Source organism: Gasterosteus aculeatus, chromosome 4 (assembly GCF_964276395.1).
Source record: "Gasterosteus aculeatus chromosome 4, fGasAcu3.hap1.1, whole genome shotgun sequence".
NCBI classification, from domain to species: Eukaryota; Metazoa; Chordata; class Actinopteri; order Perciformes; family Gasterosteidae; genus Gasterosteus; species Gasterosteus aculeatus.
The window spans coordinates 15,724,917-15,745,914 of record NC_135691.1 but is presented as its reverse complement, the minus strand read 5'-3'; the positions used below and the strand labels follow the sequence as shown (position 1 = coordinate 15,745,914).

The window sequence follows — 20,998 nt, the reverse complement described above, 5'->3', positions numbered from 1 at the left end:
GACGCTAGCTGTAGCTGATTATATCCCATGGTGCAGCTATACACAGTAAGTGTGCGTGACTGACAACTGAAGGCGGACAGGACAGCTTCACCCGCACAGCCGGCCACCCGCGTTCACACGCCGACTATAAATAAAGAAAACTGAAATTAGCTGGGGGGGGGGGCAGAGGGTTCGCTACCTGCTGCGGTCCAACTGTAAGTGAGGCTGAAGAACACATTGTTCCAAAGGCTCTGGAGCTGACTGTGTGGCTTACTGTTCCCTTTGATCACTGCTCCCTGAGAGCGCACCACGCTTTTTCAATGCTAGCGTGTGAACGTGCGGCGAGCTTGCAAGCTCTAGTTTCGTGTGTGTGTGTGTAGGTAGGTATATGTGTGTGTATGTGTGTGTGTGTGTGTGTGTGTGCATTCATGCGTGGCATGAAGTCGCTAGGCGAAGAAGATAAGGCATGGCAGTTAATCACATTGTGTGCATATGCAAATATAGAGTGGATAAATCAGAGCGTCTGCAGATGAGAAATTCACACTCCCACACGCACAACTTTTCTCGAAGACTATGAGGTTGCCAAAGAGGGAAAGGGGAAGTGGGGCGGGGGTCTGCACATGCTCGACTAGCTTGATTTTGCACATGCATACAAAAAATGTGTTTGTATTTCTATATTATATATATATTTTATATTATATTACATTTATTATATATAATAAATAAATATATATATATATATATATTTTATATTATATTATATTTATATATCATATATAAATATAATATATATATATATATACCTGTTTATAAATACATATTTATTATGCCGCCGTCATTCGCACATTGTTTACACAGCACATGCACACACTACTCTATTCTGTGAACGGTGACATCTCCGTCCTGCACTGTGCTGCTTCCAACAGCGCCTCCTTTCCCTGAACCAAACAATCATCGATCAATACAAAATAGCACCATAACCAGGGACGGGTGTGTATTTGCGCTGGGTCTTTGGTAAGCCGCAATAATTCATACTTATTGTAATTCATTATTCCTTGAAGCCCCAGAGAACAGACAGTGGATTAGTAATTAAGTCTGAATCAGACAGTGTGGCTCATCTAATTATCAAAGACTGTAAGTTTGTTAACCAATTAACCCGTATTAATTAATTATTGATAGTTGTCTTTTTTTGTTTTGTTATTAGCTGTTAGCCCTCCAACACATATATGGCAGACGTTGCGAGCAAGCACTGAACTGCATTGAGATATTTTTTTGGACCGTCGCATGGACATTTTGATGCAGGTTTTTGGGTGGAAATACGCGACTTGGTAGTAATTGCCTTTGTTTGATAGCAAAAGAGAGATCCAAAGCAATCATAGTGGCAGCACACAAACTCAATTATAAAAGCAATTGAAATGCTTTGGACTAGAAAGCTGCGTGAAAGGCTGAGGGGATTGGATCAGCGTGGAGCGTCTGCAGATTAGAACACATGCACTGTGTAGAACATCAGACAAGCACAAGGAGGTCTATCAATAGAGGCCCTTTTACCCAACACGCCATCGCCACATCAAGCCAGTGAGGCTGTGCGGTGGTTGCAGAAAAGAAATGGCACCAGATGGGATACACACACACACACACACACACACACACACACACACACACACACAAACACACACAAACACACACATAGGGGAAGCAGCACTAAAATATTGCAAATCTCTACGTGCAGCTTCCACTTGAACCAAAATCCCCGCGCACGGCACAGAGACGTGGCGGTGAGTGAGCCAGAGGCAGCTCCACCACACTCTTTATTTTGACCACCTAAGCATCAGATTCATTGTTTCCCCCCTCGCCTATCCTCCAAAAGAACTGTGCGAGTGCTTCCTTGGGGTGGAGGGCGGGCAGGCGAGGGGGGGGGCGGGGGTCTTGCCACTGGTCCCTCGCAGCGCCGCGTGTTGGTAACGTCGCGCAGGTGCAAACGCTTTACCGGCCCTGTTGTCCCGTCCCCCGTCACACAGTTATTCACCTCGGGCAAACCTCATTTATTCCACCGCTCGTCCTGTCAGCTCGCCCGGCTCCCAGTGGAGGCCGACAGGCCGGGCTGCCAGCGGCGGCCATCTCCGCCGGTTAAGGTGACACGCGTGTCACACTTGCCGCGATCACGCTGATGTTTTGCCAACCCGACGTACCTTTAACAAGGGCCCCACCATAACTAACTGTGTCTCTTCACTGGGAGAAGCAGATCAGCTTCGGGGACCCACAGGACGTCAATCAAAAGAAAGCAGGCCGACGCGAACAAGCGCTGCACCTTCGATGCAGCGGCTCAGCCTTTGGCCTCGAGCCCGCATCTCTTATTGACTCAGGGCTTCATTACACACACAGTGAGCTTCGGTAATCTCTCTGAAGCCACCCTACACACTCCGACTACAAACAAGGTAGCTCTCAGTCGGCACAGTGTTCGACCTAATACATTACTCGACTAGCAGGCATCTTACAAGTATAGCCTGGTTTTAAGTCAGCATAAATTGGCCTCGACCAAGCCCATTGACTGTATTTTCTTCGGTCCTTAGCAATTCTTGGCAGGGGGCTGACTGTTTACCCCCCCGTCCCCCCAGAATATCTAAGAGACCCCCTCCTGGCCAGGGACTTTCTGAGACGGATCCCTTCTTTTTCAAAGCAGCCCAATATACGTCTCTTCCTTTTATCTGGTGGACAATCCAGCCACATGACATTGGGCCCTCTGAGCTCACCATTCTGTTTATCGCCTGAGTTTGGGGCTCAAGAGGACTTCTCATTTCCGATCAACGTCAACCTACGCAATTGCCTGTCATTTTGACATTTTTTTAAAATGTTCCTTCTGCCTTATTAAACTCAGATTTACCATATGCAACCCGCGAAAATATCAAGATGCCTTCATTTCACCTTGCAAACAGACTGTTGAAACCATCTGGGTGCATTTTTGATTTAAGAAGTGCAGATGCAGTAGAATTAAGTCAACCATAATTCTAAATTGCTTCATCCAATCCTAATCACCACCGAGCACGTTCACAGTTACCGAAGATAGATTTAAACCAATGTGAAGGAAAAACTTGAGGTATTACTTTTGTCCAGGGTTCCTGGAAGTCAAGAGAAAATCCGATGGGTGTAATTTAATTGTACATCAATTGTAGCCACCCATTGACAGCTGAGTCATCATTCTGTTTGGAGGAGAATGTCTTATCATATTTGGCCCATGTCTATGTTTCCTGACAAAGCATCCTCTTGTGGTAAGCTATTACAGATAAAGACTAGACGGAACTAGTTTGACCCTGTTAAAGTGCACAAACAAAACAAACAACAGCTTTTTCCAGTGGAGAGAGAAGCCTTTTTATAAACCATGTTTTGCACTCCAAGTTCGACTAAATAAAATAGTGTGGAAGTTATGACGGCAACAATTCTATTATATCAATGAATGGTGGGAATTGAACTTGAATCAACATCACATGTTTGACACCAATGCGCTAGCGGGCCTTCATAATGAAACCCTCTGCCCTAAATGTGTGTGTGTGTGTGTGTGTGTGCGCTGTGTGTGAGTCTGACTCACAGAGAAGGGACTAAAGGAGTGATGGCAGATCCTGCAGGTTCATGCAGCCTCTTTTTCCTTAAAGAAAACAAGGTGCAGTTGGGAATGTAAAATATATTTCGCTTCTTATCATGTTTGCAGGTACCATTTTATGTTACTTTACAAACTTGTTAGTGTTAAATACTCATTTACAAGTAAAAGTAATATATTACCACAAAAGCATAAGCATCAACATACACGAAAAATAATGCAACTAGAGGTAAAGGTATGTTTGTAACACACATTTTATTGGATTTTAATCTGTGATAATTAATCTTTATCCCCTTGTTGTTGCAACTGGTAAAGGTGGAGCTTGTTTTAATACCTCTTATGTACTAATGAAGAGTTTATTCTACAACAAAGGTATCACAATTGACAGAGTCAGAGTCCACAATATAGCATCAAAATAAAGCTTATTTATATTAACTAGAAAAAATCATTCAACCCCCCCTGCCTCTCTATTGAACCACTGTGCACAACAAACATCACTTACTGAAACTGATTTCCTCATGTGTGACAATGAAAAATAGTTGAATAGGCTTATCGCTTTATAAAAGCAGCGAGTGAATCGCTGTACGACTCTCACAGTTCTGTCAGGAACGCTCACATCACAACTCGCTGACAAAGTCCGCCGCAAGAACACAAACACCGCAGCGGCCACCTTCTCAGCTCGCCGGGGCCTGTCTGTCGCTCAAAACCTTTTTCTAATTACCACGGTTGCTGCAGTGAGACAGGCCAGCTGTGGTAGAAAAAAAGCATAACCCAATGGCATCTCTCTCTCTCTCTCTCTCTCTCTCTCTCTCTGTCTTTATCTCCCTCGCTCTCTAATTTGCATTATGGTGGAGTGTGCTGCTGTTTGCCTTGCTGTGTGATTTATTCATGTGTGTATTATCATTAATGCAGGAATGTCCAGGGGCAAAGACAAAAGCTCGGTCAATGTGAAATGAAACGCAGCGGCGGGGCTGTTGAAAAACTGGGCGCTCGCAAACCCCAATCGTGTAGCTAAAAACACAGCGTGCCTTCTCCGGTGCCCTTGTTTTTGCGACGCGCCGCTGTTTAAGCCAACAGAAACAATGATAGTTGACCCTCCGAGAGGGTCGGCAGCCACAGGGCCAGTTTAATATGCAGATGAGGTGTGGGACGAACACACGCTGCAGGATTTAGAGGCAAAACACTGGCGTCTCCCCGTCTCTCCATCTCATTTACTCCTTTTCCCTCAATTGTTGATTTTTCTTCGTACACTTCAGATTTACATTTTTGTGTTTTATTCTCCGCTGTGCTCACTTTCTCTCTTCGCTCGCTCTTCCCCTGAGCTCCCTACTTTTCTCGACCAATTTAATCCCACCCCCCTCCTCTCCAGCCCTCTCCATCTTGGGAGACGCAACAATCACTCTGCGCTAACCGCCGAGGCAGCCAGAGGTAAAATAAAAATGGCATATGCGGTGCAAAGTCACAACACGGAGCAGCTGGCGTAGAGGCTACACACCCCCGAAGGAGATCTTCTGACAGTTTGGGAAGTGGGCCGCTACCAGAGAAGAGAGACGCCGATTGGGCCTCGGCATTTTGCAGGACACTGCCGCTCATTCGGCTCCCGCTGCTCGAGTGGAAGCAGGGGACCGATGTTTGCCGAGTCGATCGGTTTCGACGGAGAAACGCTTCGGTGCACGCGGCGGCGTTTGCAGCCACTTCGGTAAACGAGGCCGGCGGCCAACGTGTGAAGATATTCGTTCGCCTAAGCTGCTATCATGTCAAAAACTGGCCAAAAAACAGATACTGTACAGCGGGGGGGGCTGGCTACCGCGCACAGAGGTCGGTGGCCAAGGCAGGGATGTGCCACGTGGAGCGTATTCATCCCTGGCTGCGACTAGTTTTTCTTTTTTTTTTTAAGCTCCCGCGCCGCTCCACATGCTAATAGGCGGGACCGGTTTAAAGCCCACTGCTTCATTGGGCGCCCCCGCCCTGCTATCTCGGCCCTGATGGTGCGCCTCGCGGCTGTGGGGCTGAGAGACAGACGGGGACAAATGGGTTGTGTCTCTCTGCACAGGGGGAATAGAGCAACAAGGCAGAAGAGGCAGAAAGAAAGCATCACAGAGAAAAGAAGAGAGAGAGAGAGAGAGAGAGGAGAGAGAGAGAGCGAGAGGCCGAAGGGGGCAAGAGGGAGAAATGCGGTGGCAGCATGTCAGCCTCTGATAAGGGCATTAGTCCGCCCCCTGTGGGTCGGAGTGCGAGACTGCCACTGCAAGCACTTGCACTGCTCACATACATGCACGCGCACACACACACACACACACACACACACACACACATACACACAGACACATACATGGTCTCTTCGCTCTGTGGATGTCAGCTTTGCTGTCTGGGACCAGTCAACAAATAACAGATAAGACCTGCACACGGCAAACAACATCCAGACTCCCGATTGCTGGAGTCACTCTCGGAACTCTTCTGTCCAAACGTACACACAAGACACTGGCAGCTATTTTTAAACATACACACAATAAATAATTATTCACCAAATGTTTGTGTAAATTAGAGGAGAAAGAAGTAGCCCTTCATGTTGTTAACAGAGGGAGTCCAGAGACGCGAGCCAAGGCCGTTGCATCCTGGGGGACCCGCGCCTCTTTCATGTCAGACATGGGATCCATCCTAAATGGAGCAAGGCCCTTTTATTTACAGAGCTAATTGACTGCAGTGGTGCATGTGGAGCCAACTCTAAACAATGCCCTAGATCTTCTATTCAGAAGTGTTTGAAGGACACGGGATAATCCCTGCAGCTTACGCCATGGAGAGACTTTAAACTTGGAACGACGGCGGGGCCTCGACGGATCTCCAACATTGTTACCTAAATTCAAATTATGGATTACTATACAGCAACCGCTCGCCATGTTGTGATAACAACATGTATCACAGCAGGGCTGCTGCCGCGATGTCAACACCGGGGTACCGGCAGGATCCATAGCAAGGAAGGAAAGAGAAGGAGAGGAAGGGGGACTGAGTTTAGGAAGGCTCTAATTTGGATTGAGGAGCTGCACGAGAGAACACGAGACACAAGATCAGTGCAGCAGAATCACAGAGCTGCAGCTTCAAAAAAAAGAGTCACGCAAATTCTCTGTGAAGTCCACCAGTCATTAGCATTGTTAAGAGGGTGCGGGGCTGGAGGACGAGTGTGGGCCGTGGCAGATGAATGACGGGGAACCAGGGGCCAAGGAGCCAAGAGCAGAAACTACCTGACCGTGTGTGAACAAGGGGAGTGTTTTTGGGACGGAATACTCTATTACTGTAAGACAGAGATGCAGCGTGTCCCAAGGTAGAAAGAAGTTCACCGTATCGACCGGCAGCCTTTCTGCCTCCTACGTCAGACGGCATTGCACGCTGAGTGTGAGTGACAGCAGAGGCTGTGCAGGACTGTGGGCGCAGCCGCAGTGACCGGCCTGAGGCCAATTCTCCCGTGCGGCCCGGGGACCAGGTAAGTGGGCAGGTGTGTGTGGGCAGGAAACAGATGAATTCCCCCTTTTTGTGCAGAGGTAGCTCACACAGGGCCAAACTAGTCCTATTAAGAACTCCCAGACCACGATATATGCTATCAGCTGTAAAAATTATTTGAATAAATTAATAATAGGCGCTGGGAATGCAAAAAAAAACAAGCAGAACAATCGGTCCTGGTGACCTCCTTGTAACATGATGGGAGACACTTCATAATGCAGGACATGTAAAACAAGGTTTTGGTCACTTCAGTGACACAAAGCAAACTACAGCTTGTGTTTTCATTCAGTGTAAGTGGTGGAAAGGTGGATAAGTTATAATTGATTGATTGATTGGAGATCATGGCGACATTGATGAATAAGAGATGCTGCTGTTTTTCTTCTCGTCTTTTTTTTTCTCATTCATTTAAACCATCATCATTATATGTAAACGTATGAACATAAGCACGTGTATATGTATACACACATATGTACGTGTATATATATATATATATATATATATGTATGCACGGTATATACTTAACTATTACGGCAAGTTTCTACATTAGGGAACAATGTCATATAAATAATTAAAAAGCTAAACAAAACATTGCAGATCTCTTAAAGTCATGTTGTTTTCAGTGGCCAAATGGTTGCACTTCATGTACACACTCTCCAAAGCAATGGATAAGAAAGAAAGAAAACCTTGGCCCAACTTTCCTGTGGGTGACAATGTCTGAGTGATGACATCAGTCAGAGGAGCCGTCACACCGGCTCCCAGAGCGGTAGGAAGAAGGGAAATGAAAACGTAGAACTGATCACCAGCAGCGAAGGCGCACTGCTGGAATCCACTTCTGTCAGCGGATAACTAAGGCGGTAATGATTAACCAATTTAAATCAACACTCCGGGCTTAATGTCGCACATATATGTGCATTATTTTCAAATAGCTACAACTGGGGTAAAATCAGAAGGGAATCAGGGCTCAATTTGCAGACTTCTCTGCATTAGTGGTGCTTAATAGGACGGGCATATTTTAGTTGAAGTTTAGCGCCATTTTCTATTGCAAGTCAAGGGAAGCCTTTTACAGCTACCCTATTAGTCAGCCTATTATTGTAATTTTAATAAAAAGGATCAAATATCCAACCTGTCCTGTACAAGGGAATATATTCTATATTCTGTAAATTACAGAAACATTTTCCCTCATTAGTCCCTCTGTACCGAGCTGCAGCGGCACAGGCAAAGTAGGTAGGACTGTGTGGGCGTGTACGACTGCTTGACTGATATCTCACTTTTGGCTTTTTTGCATCCCCTATGGTGGGACAAATTACACCCTTCATGGTATCCTGAGGAGACTGGCGACCTCAAGTAATTGCTGGCACAACCGATCCGATGCGTTCACATCTTGGGGCGGGGGGGTCCAGTGCGGATGACTTTGCTATTGTGAGAATTACAGAAAGACATAATTTGCATTTCTATAAAATTAGCTGCTATTCCTAATCAGTCCACTGGGGGGCGCACTCTGAGTGAGCGCATACGTTAGGCCAGGGGTGCCCAACCGGTCGATCGCCAAGGCTGGGTTGGTACTTGCCTGCCATTAGAAAAAACGACGACCACTTGGTAGTGCCAATTGGCGACCCTTGCTAACTAACGGATTTAATTTCATTCAAAAGCAACCATGGCTACTCCAATCAGTGCAAGTCATCCGAGTAAAAATATAACCAAGGATGTGTGGAATGGCTGTGACGGTTCCCTCACTTCTGACAGAAGAGACGCCTGTTGTTTTTTTATACCGATTCATTTGGTAAAGTATGCAGCGTTGTTATTCTGTCTGGTTACCGCTACTGCTCTTTACTTTTATTTGGTCTAAAGGTCGGGGAGGGTAGTAGGACAAACGGACCGGAACCGGCCGACGGGGATAGAACGCCATGACTTGGTCAATTGAAAACTAGCTTGTGAGCCAAAAAAGTGTGGTCACCTGTGCGTTGATGACAGCGTCACCCCAGGCAGCAGCACTCGCTTGAAGATGACATTGACCCCCCCCCCCCCCCCCCACACACACCTTCACCGCCGACCATCCCTGCGTCCACCCGTCGACAGGACTTCCAGTGGGCCTGACCATCACCTAGGATATTACTGGTGTGACCCACTTGAGATTAAAGTGGGCAGTATGTGGCCCCCAACCTAAAATGAATTATACATTTCATTCATTGCGTTGTGATTATCTTGATCGACAGGCCCAATATAAGGAGTCCATGTTTGTTTGGCTTTTAGGTACTTCCATTGTATTGTTTTTATTATTATTATTATTACGTGCCAAGCTGAATACATCAGAGCCTTCATAAAAAACACAGTCCAATTGTAGTTACGAAGGAAAGCGTGTATTGGCCAGGCCGGAGAAGAGTTTGTGCTGCACAGTATTGCTGAAGAAAATGCTAATAAGAAGCACCATGGTAAGGATGTGAAGGGCCATCTTCTGGAGGCAAGGAGCCTGCAGAGGAACTTAATGAACCTTCGGGCAGATTCTCCGTCCTTTAATTGAGAGTTTCTGACACGAAATGGGTTTCCAATGCACAGCAAGACTAGTTTTTCCATGCGCAGGTCCTCAGGTGAGCAGGTTTGAAAATGTTTAATCACCTCCAGGAACTTAGTTCTGAAAGCAGGTTTTCTTACTGGATTGGATCCCAAACTTCTGTAAAGTGCAGCACAAGTCACCTTGGTTGTGCAGACAAGAGGTCACTGTGCCGTTTCTACCCTGAATGCTAGCAGTAGCAGATGTCGTTGTGTTATTTTGCAGGACACAATTTTTGGCTTTTACAAGAAAAAAGCTCATACAGAAGGGTTATGGAGCACGGTGCAAATAGCCCAAAACACTCCAGTACCTCGCCTGTGCTGACAGCATCAAAAGTTACACCGACCTCTGTCAGAACTTTGTCTCATCGCGGTCGTCGTGACTTACACAAGTACATGCTCACAGAAAGGCACAAGGAGCATTGTGTGGTGATACGTCAGAGAGAGTCACACTTCCCAGGCATGGTAGTCGATCTAATTTGTCCATGCATAGTGAGACCAGAGTGGTTCTCATCCTCCACGTTCTGGAGATAGAATCAATCTCAATGGGTACGTTTGGTGCCGTCGAGCCGTTGCCACCCGTCACCGTGGCCACTGCTTCATTGCAAGTGAAGCACCTGGGTCTTGTGCATCCCACGGGCAAAACCAACGCACATTTTATCCTCAAAGAAAAGGTTTTCACTGTAGGCTGAGCTCGGATTTTTTCTCTCGGCTAATTCAAGCATGTCGTTGAGTCTTTTTCCACCTGCAGCTTCTACATCTGACAACGGCCTTGCTAACTGTCGCGACTAGCTGGCGGCCAAACAACAGCAGGCGAGCTGGTGTTATGGCGACGACTGTCGAAGGCCGTCTGCATTGGTTTGCTGAAAAATATTCTTTATGGAAAAGAATATTTTGCATTTCTGTCAAGATCAAGGCCGTTGGCTGTGAATTGACTTTGTATCCAAAGAACTCATTTTGATTTGTTTTTAGAAAGAATAGCGCAGATGCACCTGATAACGTTAATTATGGCTTCAATCCAATTCAAGACCGCTGCCATTTTGACTAGTTCTAATAGTCACACTGTTGTTTTCCCCGCTGTGACAAGGCCAGATGAGTGCTGTAGGGACAAAGGGCTTTCAGTACTTAGGCACAAAGGCAGGCAATTCGACTACTATTATTATTATTTTTACGGGGAATAACATGAATACTGTATTACCTACGAGAATCAAAGGCAAACACAAAGATGGAATAACTAAAGAGTTGAAACATTACATAGTTTTGCCTGGTTAAATCTGTTCCTTTTATATTCAAAAAGGCTGGTGACAGGGCACAACCAGCATGAATCCATCATCCCCGTCCGAGCTGCTGTCAACTGCTCAGGCTGCCAGCGTGGATATGTTGGTAGATTTTGTGGGAGAACACAGTAGGGCTGTGGTCTAATTAAACATAATTTTAATGGCACATCATATGAATATGTGGGAGCTAACGGTGAAAGGGCCATTTTACAAATAACGTGAGAGGCAAGGCTTTAAACGATCGAAACATAACACAGGGTTCAGTCAAAACATGAATGTGTGGAATTTACAACACGTTTGCATTTTAAAAGCACTGTAGTTTAGATAATAAATCTAATCCCACAGGAGTTGTAGTGTGGTAATCCTTCTTTTTAAACAACACATTAGTTCTCAGTGTTTGTTGATTGAAATATTGAATCATTTGTACACCGTTCAAAATGTTTCGAGTGCAAAGAATATCTCTTAAGAAGGGCAAGAAACAACGAACAGCCACAGGACGTACCTGACTTAAGGATGCAGCTGAATCATATAGAATTACACATACAGCATTGTGATTGATGGATACGCCAAAAGAACGATATAAATGTGATCACAATTCTGTTAAATGAAAAATAAAACCCACTCCCAATGGAAATGCTATTTTAAAAAATATACTTTACTTCCATCAAAAAGATCTTGTGCTATAAAAGTGACTTTTTATTAGATTGTAATAGAAATATCTGTCTCATGATGATGACGGTCTGAAAACTAACGAATGTGAGGTGAAGCGAAATACCTGCAGATTTTTTCTTCTATTACTACCAAATGTGGAAAATATTACATTATTCCAAAGGTCACTGTGATGAGCTGCTTTAAGACGGCAGAATTGACCTTCAGAATACCAGTCATGGACTAGTCCTCGGGCCAGCTGTGCCACACATCAGGATCGAAATCAGAACGACTTCATCCACATCCTTTAGATGCGGCGTCTCCTACCTCGGGGGTTATTGAGTGCAGCTTCGGCGGCCTTTCTGCCCTCTCCGCAGTGGGTCTGGTCAAAAGGTAGACACTGCTCCCCCGTCCCGGCCACCACCTCCAGGTTGCGAGAAGGATCCTTTGGCTGGCCGAGGTTTCTCACCCGGTACACCCGGCGGCTGCTGGTGTCCGACACGTAAAGGACCTCCCCCATTGGATCCATGGCCAGGTAGTACTTGTGAGCGGGGCTGGTGCTGCCGAGACAACGGATCCCAGTTAATGACAAACTCAAAAAAAAAAACCTTGCTTTTGAAGAAAGGATTTTTAGAGGCAATCAGGTCATTTCAGTGAAAAGCTTTTATACGACAGCCTCTCAAAGCCAACGTATTCCTGTGCTAGAACAACAAGACTAATGTCATCCAATTTTAAACAGCACAGACGCCCACATCAGTAATCTCGTTCCTGGGATTTTCTCTGCCGGTGTTAATGGGGACACTAATTTAAAAAGTATTTGACTAACTGTGTCGGGAAGCCAAACCAAGCTAATCCCGACAAATATTCAAAAGATCACATCAACGAGAGAGAATATAAAGAACTGTAAAAATCCTTTACACACACTATAAACCTATAAAATTCTGTATACTAAGTAAACCTAGCGGTGGTCTTTCATAAAGTATAAAGTAATCCATTCGTGAAGACGTGACGATGTGACAAGCTGATGCCAGACTGCATTGCCGGCTTTAAGAGTTGAATAACACTGATAGTGTACAGTGTGAAAAATGCATTTTACACTTACTGCAGCGAAAGATTATACCTTTAACATCAGGCTGCCTCATTTATTCTTTCGATAAATAAAGACATAAAAGGACATTTAATGTCAGAGCCTCTCAGTTCACAGTTTAATGCGTCCCTCTGTCTGATGCTCCCCTGTAGTATCTGCACAAAACCAGCAGTGTGCAGACAGCTACGGTTGCTCACATAACGCCAGGTTCGTTAGCGTAAATGTACCCTTATGTCAGGAAGCGATAAGGACCCCTATATGGAATTGTAAATGCTAAATAAAAATAAACGTCAAATGTGAAGAGCTGAGCCGCTTTTTTTATTTTCACGTGTTTTAAAATAATTGTGACAGCTGCACAACATTGTGTTTATTGCTTCATTTTTATCTTTCCCCGTGATTGAACACGATCCAGAATAATAATGAGCACATCTCAAACCGAGAGCAAGAGTGAAACAGCAATTACAGGACGAGAGGGAGAGCACGCAAGAAAGGTCCGGACCCAAATTAAACCCGGAACATTTGCGCGGCTAAATTTGTCCCGAACCGAATGAGCCACGCGGACGCGCAATTGTCTTCTGGTCCAGGCGTAATTATTAGTTCACCAGAGGTACGGAGAGGACAGAAGACAAGAAGCTCATCGGGCGTAAGGTTCAACGATACAATACGCTGCGTGGAGGAGAGACCACAGTACTTTTCATGCTGCTCTAATAACTCAGCCTCGGGCTCTGGGAGGCACAGCGTCATCACTGACTTCATTTAGGCTGGTGTTTCATGTGAGCCACATACTGCACTCCGTGTAGGAGGAGTTCTCACGCTGGGCCAGCAACCACGTAGAGAAGACTTGACTTCCGCTCCGTGCACCCCGGGGTATCGTTGAGACTAGAACACGGTGATCGCACGGTGATCGCAAAGAATGCGCACCTCATTGTAACTGAATGGAGATCCAAGCAAGTACTTGTCAGCTGGTCAGGTCAGAGGTTTTCCTGCCAGGGGCTTTCTCGATTAGGAAAAGAGAAATTATGAAGTCGAGAATAATATTGAGGGGTACGAATAAAACTGTGGTTCTATGAATCCTGGATGACCGCCAAATAGATATCGTGCGTTATGCTTCTGCACAGCCTTCCCGCATTGTTAGATTGACATTTTCTGAAGACACGAGACCTTTTTTTCCTCACAGGTTTGAAAAAGCAATTCTGCTCAGGGCAGCGGTCGTACCCTCTACAGCCATAACGTCTACCCTTTCCTCACTAACGATATAACCCTTTCTCCCGCCCCCCCTGCAGCATAGGCAAGGGCTTGTGTCAGTCATCCAGTCCGTTAAGTGCAAAACTGTTTACAGAGCTCTGCACTGAACTGCACATGCATCATTTAGACGTGATCCTGAGGGAGTTTCAAAGTGTGCCACTGCTCCGTGCAGCCTATCATATTTGTCGGGCCTCTCCAAGCTGCCACGAGCTGTATGGCTGATTGCGAGCTTGCTTGTCTCTTTTTCAATGAGATGCACACGTACATTTATCCAGTACATTTATCCAGTGGAAGGCAAAGGAGCAAAAAAAAAACACAGACAACCCGCCCTGGTTCCCTCCACACAAAATAACAAAACAATGATCAGAGTGGATAGAGGATGTGATCCAGCCGTTCCCGGCTGTCTCTCCGAATCGAATGTCTGGGCTCTCAGATATTATTGTCGAGGACTTCCTCCCCTATTTGCTTTTTTTTTTCCTCGCTCAAACTCTTGACGGGGGAGGAGAGACAATGGTTTTATGGTGAGTACTTGCCATATTGTCTCCCCTCGGAGAACACCTTGTTTTGAAGCCCTGACGGCTGATAGGCACTTTGCTCGGAAAGAACGCGGACTGAAAAAGCTTTGAAAGTCGAATATGGATGAATAATTAATGTTTTTGACTTGGGAGAACAATAGTATGGAATAAAAGAGAAACATTAACATGCTTCTAACGGCAAAAAGCCGCTGCGGGGGAAAAAAGGAGGAAGCAGGAGAGACGAAGGGGAAGGAGAAATCTCCAGGGTGAGGAAAGGTTATCCAAGATGCCTTTAGAAGAATTCAGTTCCTGTAGGTTTACATCCAACGTGACGTAATCCGACGCCCCCCAACCGCACCGCCCGTCATCTTCCCAATTTGGGAAAGCCCATTTCCAATATTAACAGAATATTTCATTACCCATGCAAACGTTTGGCATTTTACTCCTTTTTAGTGGTTACAGCGATATTGTTAAAGGATGGTTGCCTGTAATGATTCAAACCTAGTGGAAAATAAGATTTTAAAATGTATTTGTGCGTCTGTACCGGGGCGACTCTGACTGGCTTCCTTTTCTTATATTCTATTTCATTTAATCAACTGAGCTGCTCCACAATCTTTGCCCCCCCAGCTTGTGTTGAAGTACACACTGAGGTATCAATACCTGGAATCAGTGCATCAGGCTGTACAGAAGAATTTGATCCTTTGTGCATCACAAGCATTTTACATTCTCCTACTTGCAGAAACATGTGCACACCCACACGTATAGAACCAGCGGTAAACACACACCCGGGTTATCCTATTTGCATGCTTGGAAACTTTGGCATGCTGGAGATATGGCATCTTGAAAAATCCTCTTTCCGATAAACCATATCTGTCTCTTGTACAAAAAACACCCACAAGCACGCACACAATCGGGTTGATATAACCTCCCGATAACGGCACGTACACCCCCCCCCCCCTCCCCACACACCAGCCCGGTAACATCTGTCTAATCTTCTGTGGAACACGGCATACAGCGCTCACACCACCATCGAGACTCTGGGCCAGGGACGATGTCGAGGCTGCGCGCTGCACAAGGCCTCGGGCTCTTAGCCCCGGCTCAGGGAGCGAGTGAGCTGCTGCATCCTCCAAACAGACTCCCATTAATCCCCTAAAAACATGAAATCCTTGACATTTTGGCAGATTTCCAATTTACAAATTTAATATTGCCTGCAAAATTTACAGGGGGGGATTTGATCCGACTGAAACCTGAGTGTGTGCAGCTTTTTTCTGTGTGCCGTGTTTGTGGCAAGAGAGGGGAAGTTGGGTCATTGCAATTATGCAATGTGCAGAAAAACAAACCCAGATTTAGTGCTTGGGGCTTTTGCAACATGTCTCACTCTGTGTCACGTGTTATTTTCTTGCATGTGTGTGTTTTGTGCAGGAACAGAATACAAGGTGTTAATAACTGGTTCTCACCTGTGTCGAGTGTCCCGGTTCCTGATAATAAGCCGTCAAGGAATGTGTAAAAGGGAGAAAAGAGAACATAAAATCATTCATGATGCAAATAAGAGTGACGCAGAATTGCGTAGGCCAAGATCAGCCAATTCTCTCCTATTAAAATGGGATTAAGGCTGATTTAGAAAGCTGTATTATTTCACATTACATGTTAACTTAAACAGGAAGCTTTTTAACATTTTCTCTCAGAAGAAAAGGAACGTATCAAATACAGACACAAAACGTCTGAACCAGAAATGTTAGTTAAAGACACATTAATAACAGAGAATGAGAGAGTAACGTTGCATAAGGAGAACACTTAACAGGACAAATGAATATGCAATCCGATCGATAATCTACGCTTGAGAAAATACAGATATTGAGATTGTAGCGCCTGCAGCGCAGTAGCAGATATCACGTCATGATCCACAGAAGAAGGATCTTTGTTTCACAGCAGACACGTTTGTATCCTTAAGAGGTAGACTACAGCCTGTGATGTCTGAATCCTGCACTCTGCTTTATCCATCAAGACAACCGTCAGATGGTATTCTATTGAGAAGCAACAGATCACCATTGCAGATGCCAAACCTGAGCCAACGCCACGCTAACCCCCATCTGGTGAGGTGATATGGTTGTAATTGAGCTCGACTCAATCCGAAGCCCTAAATCCCACCGCGTCCCACCCAGTGTCGGGGAGCCCTCTGGAGATCAAGCCTGCTCCTAATCAACTCGCTCACACGGCGACCCTCACTTGAGCTCCAGTATAGTTCTGGTGTATCCGTCAGGATGGACCCTGCGGATGAAGTTGAAGTCGCCCACGTAGAGGGAGCCGTCGGGCCCACTGGCCAGCGCCACGGGAGCAAACAGCATCATGTCCCGGGCGGCGCCGCTGCAGCTCGGACCGCAGGGGACGCTCCGGTAAAAGCCGTTCCCCATCACGGTGCTGATGACGGGAGGCTGCTGGGAGAGGAAGACGTTCTCTCCGTTTCCCTTGTGAAGGATTCCTGGGGAGGGAGGGAGGAAGGAAGGAGTTGGGTGAGCTCCTTTTAAAAAAAGGCCCCTACGACTCCACCGGCTTCTGGTTACGGGCGACTGGATCCTGCGTCAGCGCGACATTTAATGTCGAATTTTGAAGACTTTTGGTGATTTCACATAGCAGATTTATTCTGGTTTAGTCGGAGCTCCTCTCACTGGTTTTAGGTTTGTAGTCATTTCAAGAAAAAAAAAGGGGTGACATTTGCAGCTCTGCACTGAGCCGTCAACCGATATTCTAAAATCAAATATATATTTGAATAGTAAACGGAGAAAGTTTGAACATTTATGTGAACAGAACTTCCAGCCGTACTGCGGCAGTCTGCCGTTTTACTCAGAATCCCCACAGGAAGCAGTCTGTGCTCCTGTTGATCCGAGCGGACAGCAGCCCGCTAACCCCCGCCTGGCTGAGTGACAGCAGACATTCACTGAACTCAAATAGTTCTTCGTGTCTGCTCCGTGGGAGAATGGCCATCAGTGTTTGTGGGGCCATTTCTGAATGAAATTGGCGTTCCCCTCAGTTAGCGCACGCATGAACTTAATGCAATACATTTTTTAAGAGCACTTTAGTTTTTTAAATGACGGATGTTAGAAGCCATTTTCTGCACCGATCAGTATCTAACGTCATTATAATCTAAAAAGTGATGTGGTTGTTGCTGCTGTTCAAACTGCACTCACACCGCCCTGATGATGCTCTTAAATAAATAAGAACTTATGTTCTTTATGTCCAGAACTACTTTGATTGTTGCACATTCAGTAAGAACAATTTCATTTAGTGGGTACTTGAATAAGTGCTCAATATTTTATACGATCTTTAATAATATCAACATTTATTGAGTCGGTAGTAGAGTACGAAAAAGCCAGTCACCCGAAACTTTACTTCAGACAGCAATAGAGTAAAGTAAATCTTTGTACTGCATGCATGTCAAATAAAGTAAACTGAACGTTTATCTTGAAGCATTCTGATTTTTGTATGAATTTATTTGGGATACAATGTGTGTGATTGAGTCAAAGGAAGCCAAACTGGTGTTTCCTTAAAAAATAAACGGAGAATTTAACATGAACATAAGCTTGAATTATCCGTTAAGTTCCATATGGTACAAACGATACACAAGTACATTATTTTCTCTCACCGCTGCGTATGTTGAGGGCGTGGTGCTTGTCCAGAGACCACCCTCCCAGGTTGGAGGGGACCAGCTCAAATCCCTGCATCAGAGCCGTCCTCCTCTCCCATTGGACGACGCCGGGACACGACTCGTACTCGTAACCGACAGAAACTTAAACGCAAAAACACACACACAGACACACAGACAAGGGCTTGATGTTACTCGCATCAAAAACAATGTCCTGTTGACCTGCGATGTCTTAGCCCATTACACAAAAGGACTGTTTGGCAGACTTTAAACGTGGGCATCTCTCTCCAAACTGTCCTGTAATGAGTGCTGAGACGGATGAAAGGACTTTTGGCGAGACCTCATCAGCGCGTGTTTGAGGGATCAGTGAGAAGTGGAAGCGTAATCAGGAGGACCCCGTCTTCACCAAGGAGCCCTAGAATTAGCTGCCTGGCCTCTTAGTGGTAATGATACGCTGTGCCGCTTCCCACTACAACTAACAACATCAGATTGAAATATGTTTAAAAAGGCAGCCTGCTGACAAAGGCGTGGGAGATCTCGGAGACATGCTGGCACACGAACGCATACGTCACGGCCCTTTTGAAGAAGTGTTCTTTTGGTTTTGGTGTTTGGGGCGGTTGCTTACTTGCAAGAGTCCAAGAGAAGCAGTGCAACGTGAGCATTTAGCGTCTTGTTTCTGGCCAATTGACAAATGCAGCATACAGACTAGGAGAAATGGGGGAAGACGTAAGCAGAGGTTGCTCACGGTAAGTACTCTCGTGCACAGGGGGACGAGGAAGTAATTTGAGAGGGAAAATAATGGGTGATTTGGACACCGGGGTCTTGTGGGAAAAAAAAGTGTTGGACAAAAGTTGTTAGTCGGGAAACTATCGCCTAATTACATTCCGATGGTTCATTAGTTTCAATTTGGTGTGTCCTTCCCTCCAATGTGCTCCTGGTCTTGGGTTTCTGAAGGACAAAAACATAACAAAGGCCCTGGTATTATTTCGAGAAGTCAAATAGACTTTAAAATGTAACATATTGAGGAATTTCTCATTGTGCCCCCCTTGAAGAACCTGCTTCATGGCCTAAAAAAGAATTCATCCATACAAAAAGAATGCATCAAGGGTTTCTATAAATACATCGCTGTCACCGTCACCAGGGACTCTGTCCCGTAAATGATGAAAAAGAAACAAGCTACAATGACGCTGATTTTACTTGAGGAACAAGGCTTTTTCCAGGACAAAACGGGCAAAGCAATCTCACAGGGACGGTGTCTGTGTTTTGAGAACTGCTTCACAACCGAATATTACCATGGCTGTATTAGAAGACACGACACACACGTTTGCTCAGGTACACACCCTCTCCTTCTCTCTGAGAAACAATGCCCATGAAAACTATAATACATGAATGCACACGCAATATCTCAGAGGTGAAAGCTTTCATTCCCCTCTGCTGAAGCCTCAGGCAATGTGTTCACCTAAGCAAACAGAGCATGATCTCTTTTCCTCTTGTTCTCCCTGGCTCTGTGTGAGCACATGGAGTGTGTGTGTGGACGGGCACACGTGTCATCGGCTGCTGTGTTGTTGTGCCAACAAAGCGTCGGGATAGATTAGCGCAGGGCGAGGGAAGGGAGAAGGCACGGGCCTCTAATATTTAGGGCTAAATGTGGAAACATAAACTGTTCTTTTTATACCCAAGTACTCGACTGTTACTTTGTGCCTTCACCTCAACTAAAAGTTTGAAAGGAGGTGCTTGACATTAACTCGGCGCATCCAAAAAACACTTGAAATAGGCTACATTGAAAACAAGCCCAAAGCATCCAGTGAGAGAGAGGCATATGCAAGTCTTTGGGCTACGTGTTGGTCGTGTACCATATTTTAGTACATTAATTTGTGAAAACGCGTTTGTCATTTTTCTGTCTTTCTTTATTCCTACCGGCTGTGTCATCTCAGACGACGTCTACTAACGGCCTCTCCTTTCCTCTAGGACACGGCACGCGTGCGCAGACCGCGGGAGCTAACGGAAAACGAATGTTAATGCTAATTAGCAATCCTCGCTTACTAACGGACACATTTGATTTCATTGAAAAGCAACCCTGGCTGACTCAAATCAGTGCAAGTCATCGAGTGAGGTAATGACCAGGAAGGTATGGAATGGTTGTGACGGCATGCAGCGTTGTTGTTCTGTTTGGTTAACGCTGCTACTCGTTCGCCCAAATACTGTCGTAGCTCATCAAAATTGCCCTTTGACCATGAACGACCGCGGGAACTTCTTTGCCACAGCCACCTTGCAGCTGTGTATTGTAGGCTACTATAAATAAACAGGTATGTTGGTGCCAGAAGCATTTCATACAATTTCATGGACAATTGTGGATCCCTCAGAACTTCTCTGTCTGCTAACATCCCCCTCAGGAGGACGGACCAGTCTCTATTTGCTGTGCTGTGTAACTGGGGAAACGGCTGCCTGCCGTTAAACGAGCAGCCTCTGAATCTGATATTATTTCTATCACAGGTGAAACCCAGCACAAAAACATGTTGACCAGCAGATCACCAACATGTCGGCTTAAGTGAATCCATTGCCTGTGGCAGTACATCCGAGCCACTGGGTTCATATCTGACACTGCGCAGTCACAACAACAAGATTCCTCTGAGGAAGTCTCTCCACGGGACTCTCAACCTGTCCTCATGACGGGCCGGAATGACTGTGAGAAGAGGACGAAAGAAGGGAACAGGACTGGCTACGATTGTCTGGTCCTGTGGTCCCAGGTGAGGCGAAAGGAGCGCGACCGCGGAACGACCACAGGTGTGTTTGGCACGTTCCAGATGGGCGGGGTGCATTCGACTGTGGTCGGGGGCACCCTCACACCGCCCGCAGAGCAACAACAAACCCACCGACAAAAAAACATTTGAATATTAATATGTCTGCACACAACTTCCCTAGGGGGTGGGGGGGTCAGCTGTTTCTTCTAAACGCTAATGCACGTGTCCAGTG

The 20,998-nt window shown here is 45.8% G+C and overlaps 1 protein-coding gene across 2 annotated transcripts in view; it reads right to left on the bottom strand.

Moving 5' to 3' along the window:
* tenm1 (teneurin transmembrane protein 1) overlaps window positions 1-20,998 on the bottom strand; it is a 149,346-nt gene that overhangs the window by 24,220 nt on the left and 104,128 nt on the right. For both annotated transcript variants that reach the window (XM_078101485.1, XM_078101484.1), the window contains exons 19-22: window positions 18,026-18,169; window positions 16,612-16,864; window positions 15,843-15,863; window positions 11,866-12,098 (exon numbers count right to left, since the gene is read on the bottom strand). In XM_078101485.1, the coding sequence (XP_077957611.1) occupies window positions 11,866-12,098; window positions 15,843-15,863; window positions 16,612-16,864; window positions 18,026-18,169 (651 nt within the window). The remainder of the gene's footprint in view (window positions 1-11,865; window positions 12,099-15,842; window positions 15,864-16,611; window positions 16,865-18,025; window positions 18,170-20,998) is intronic.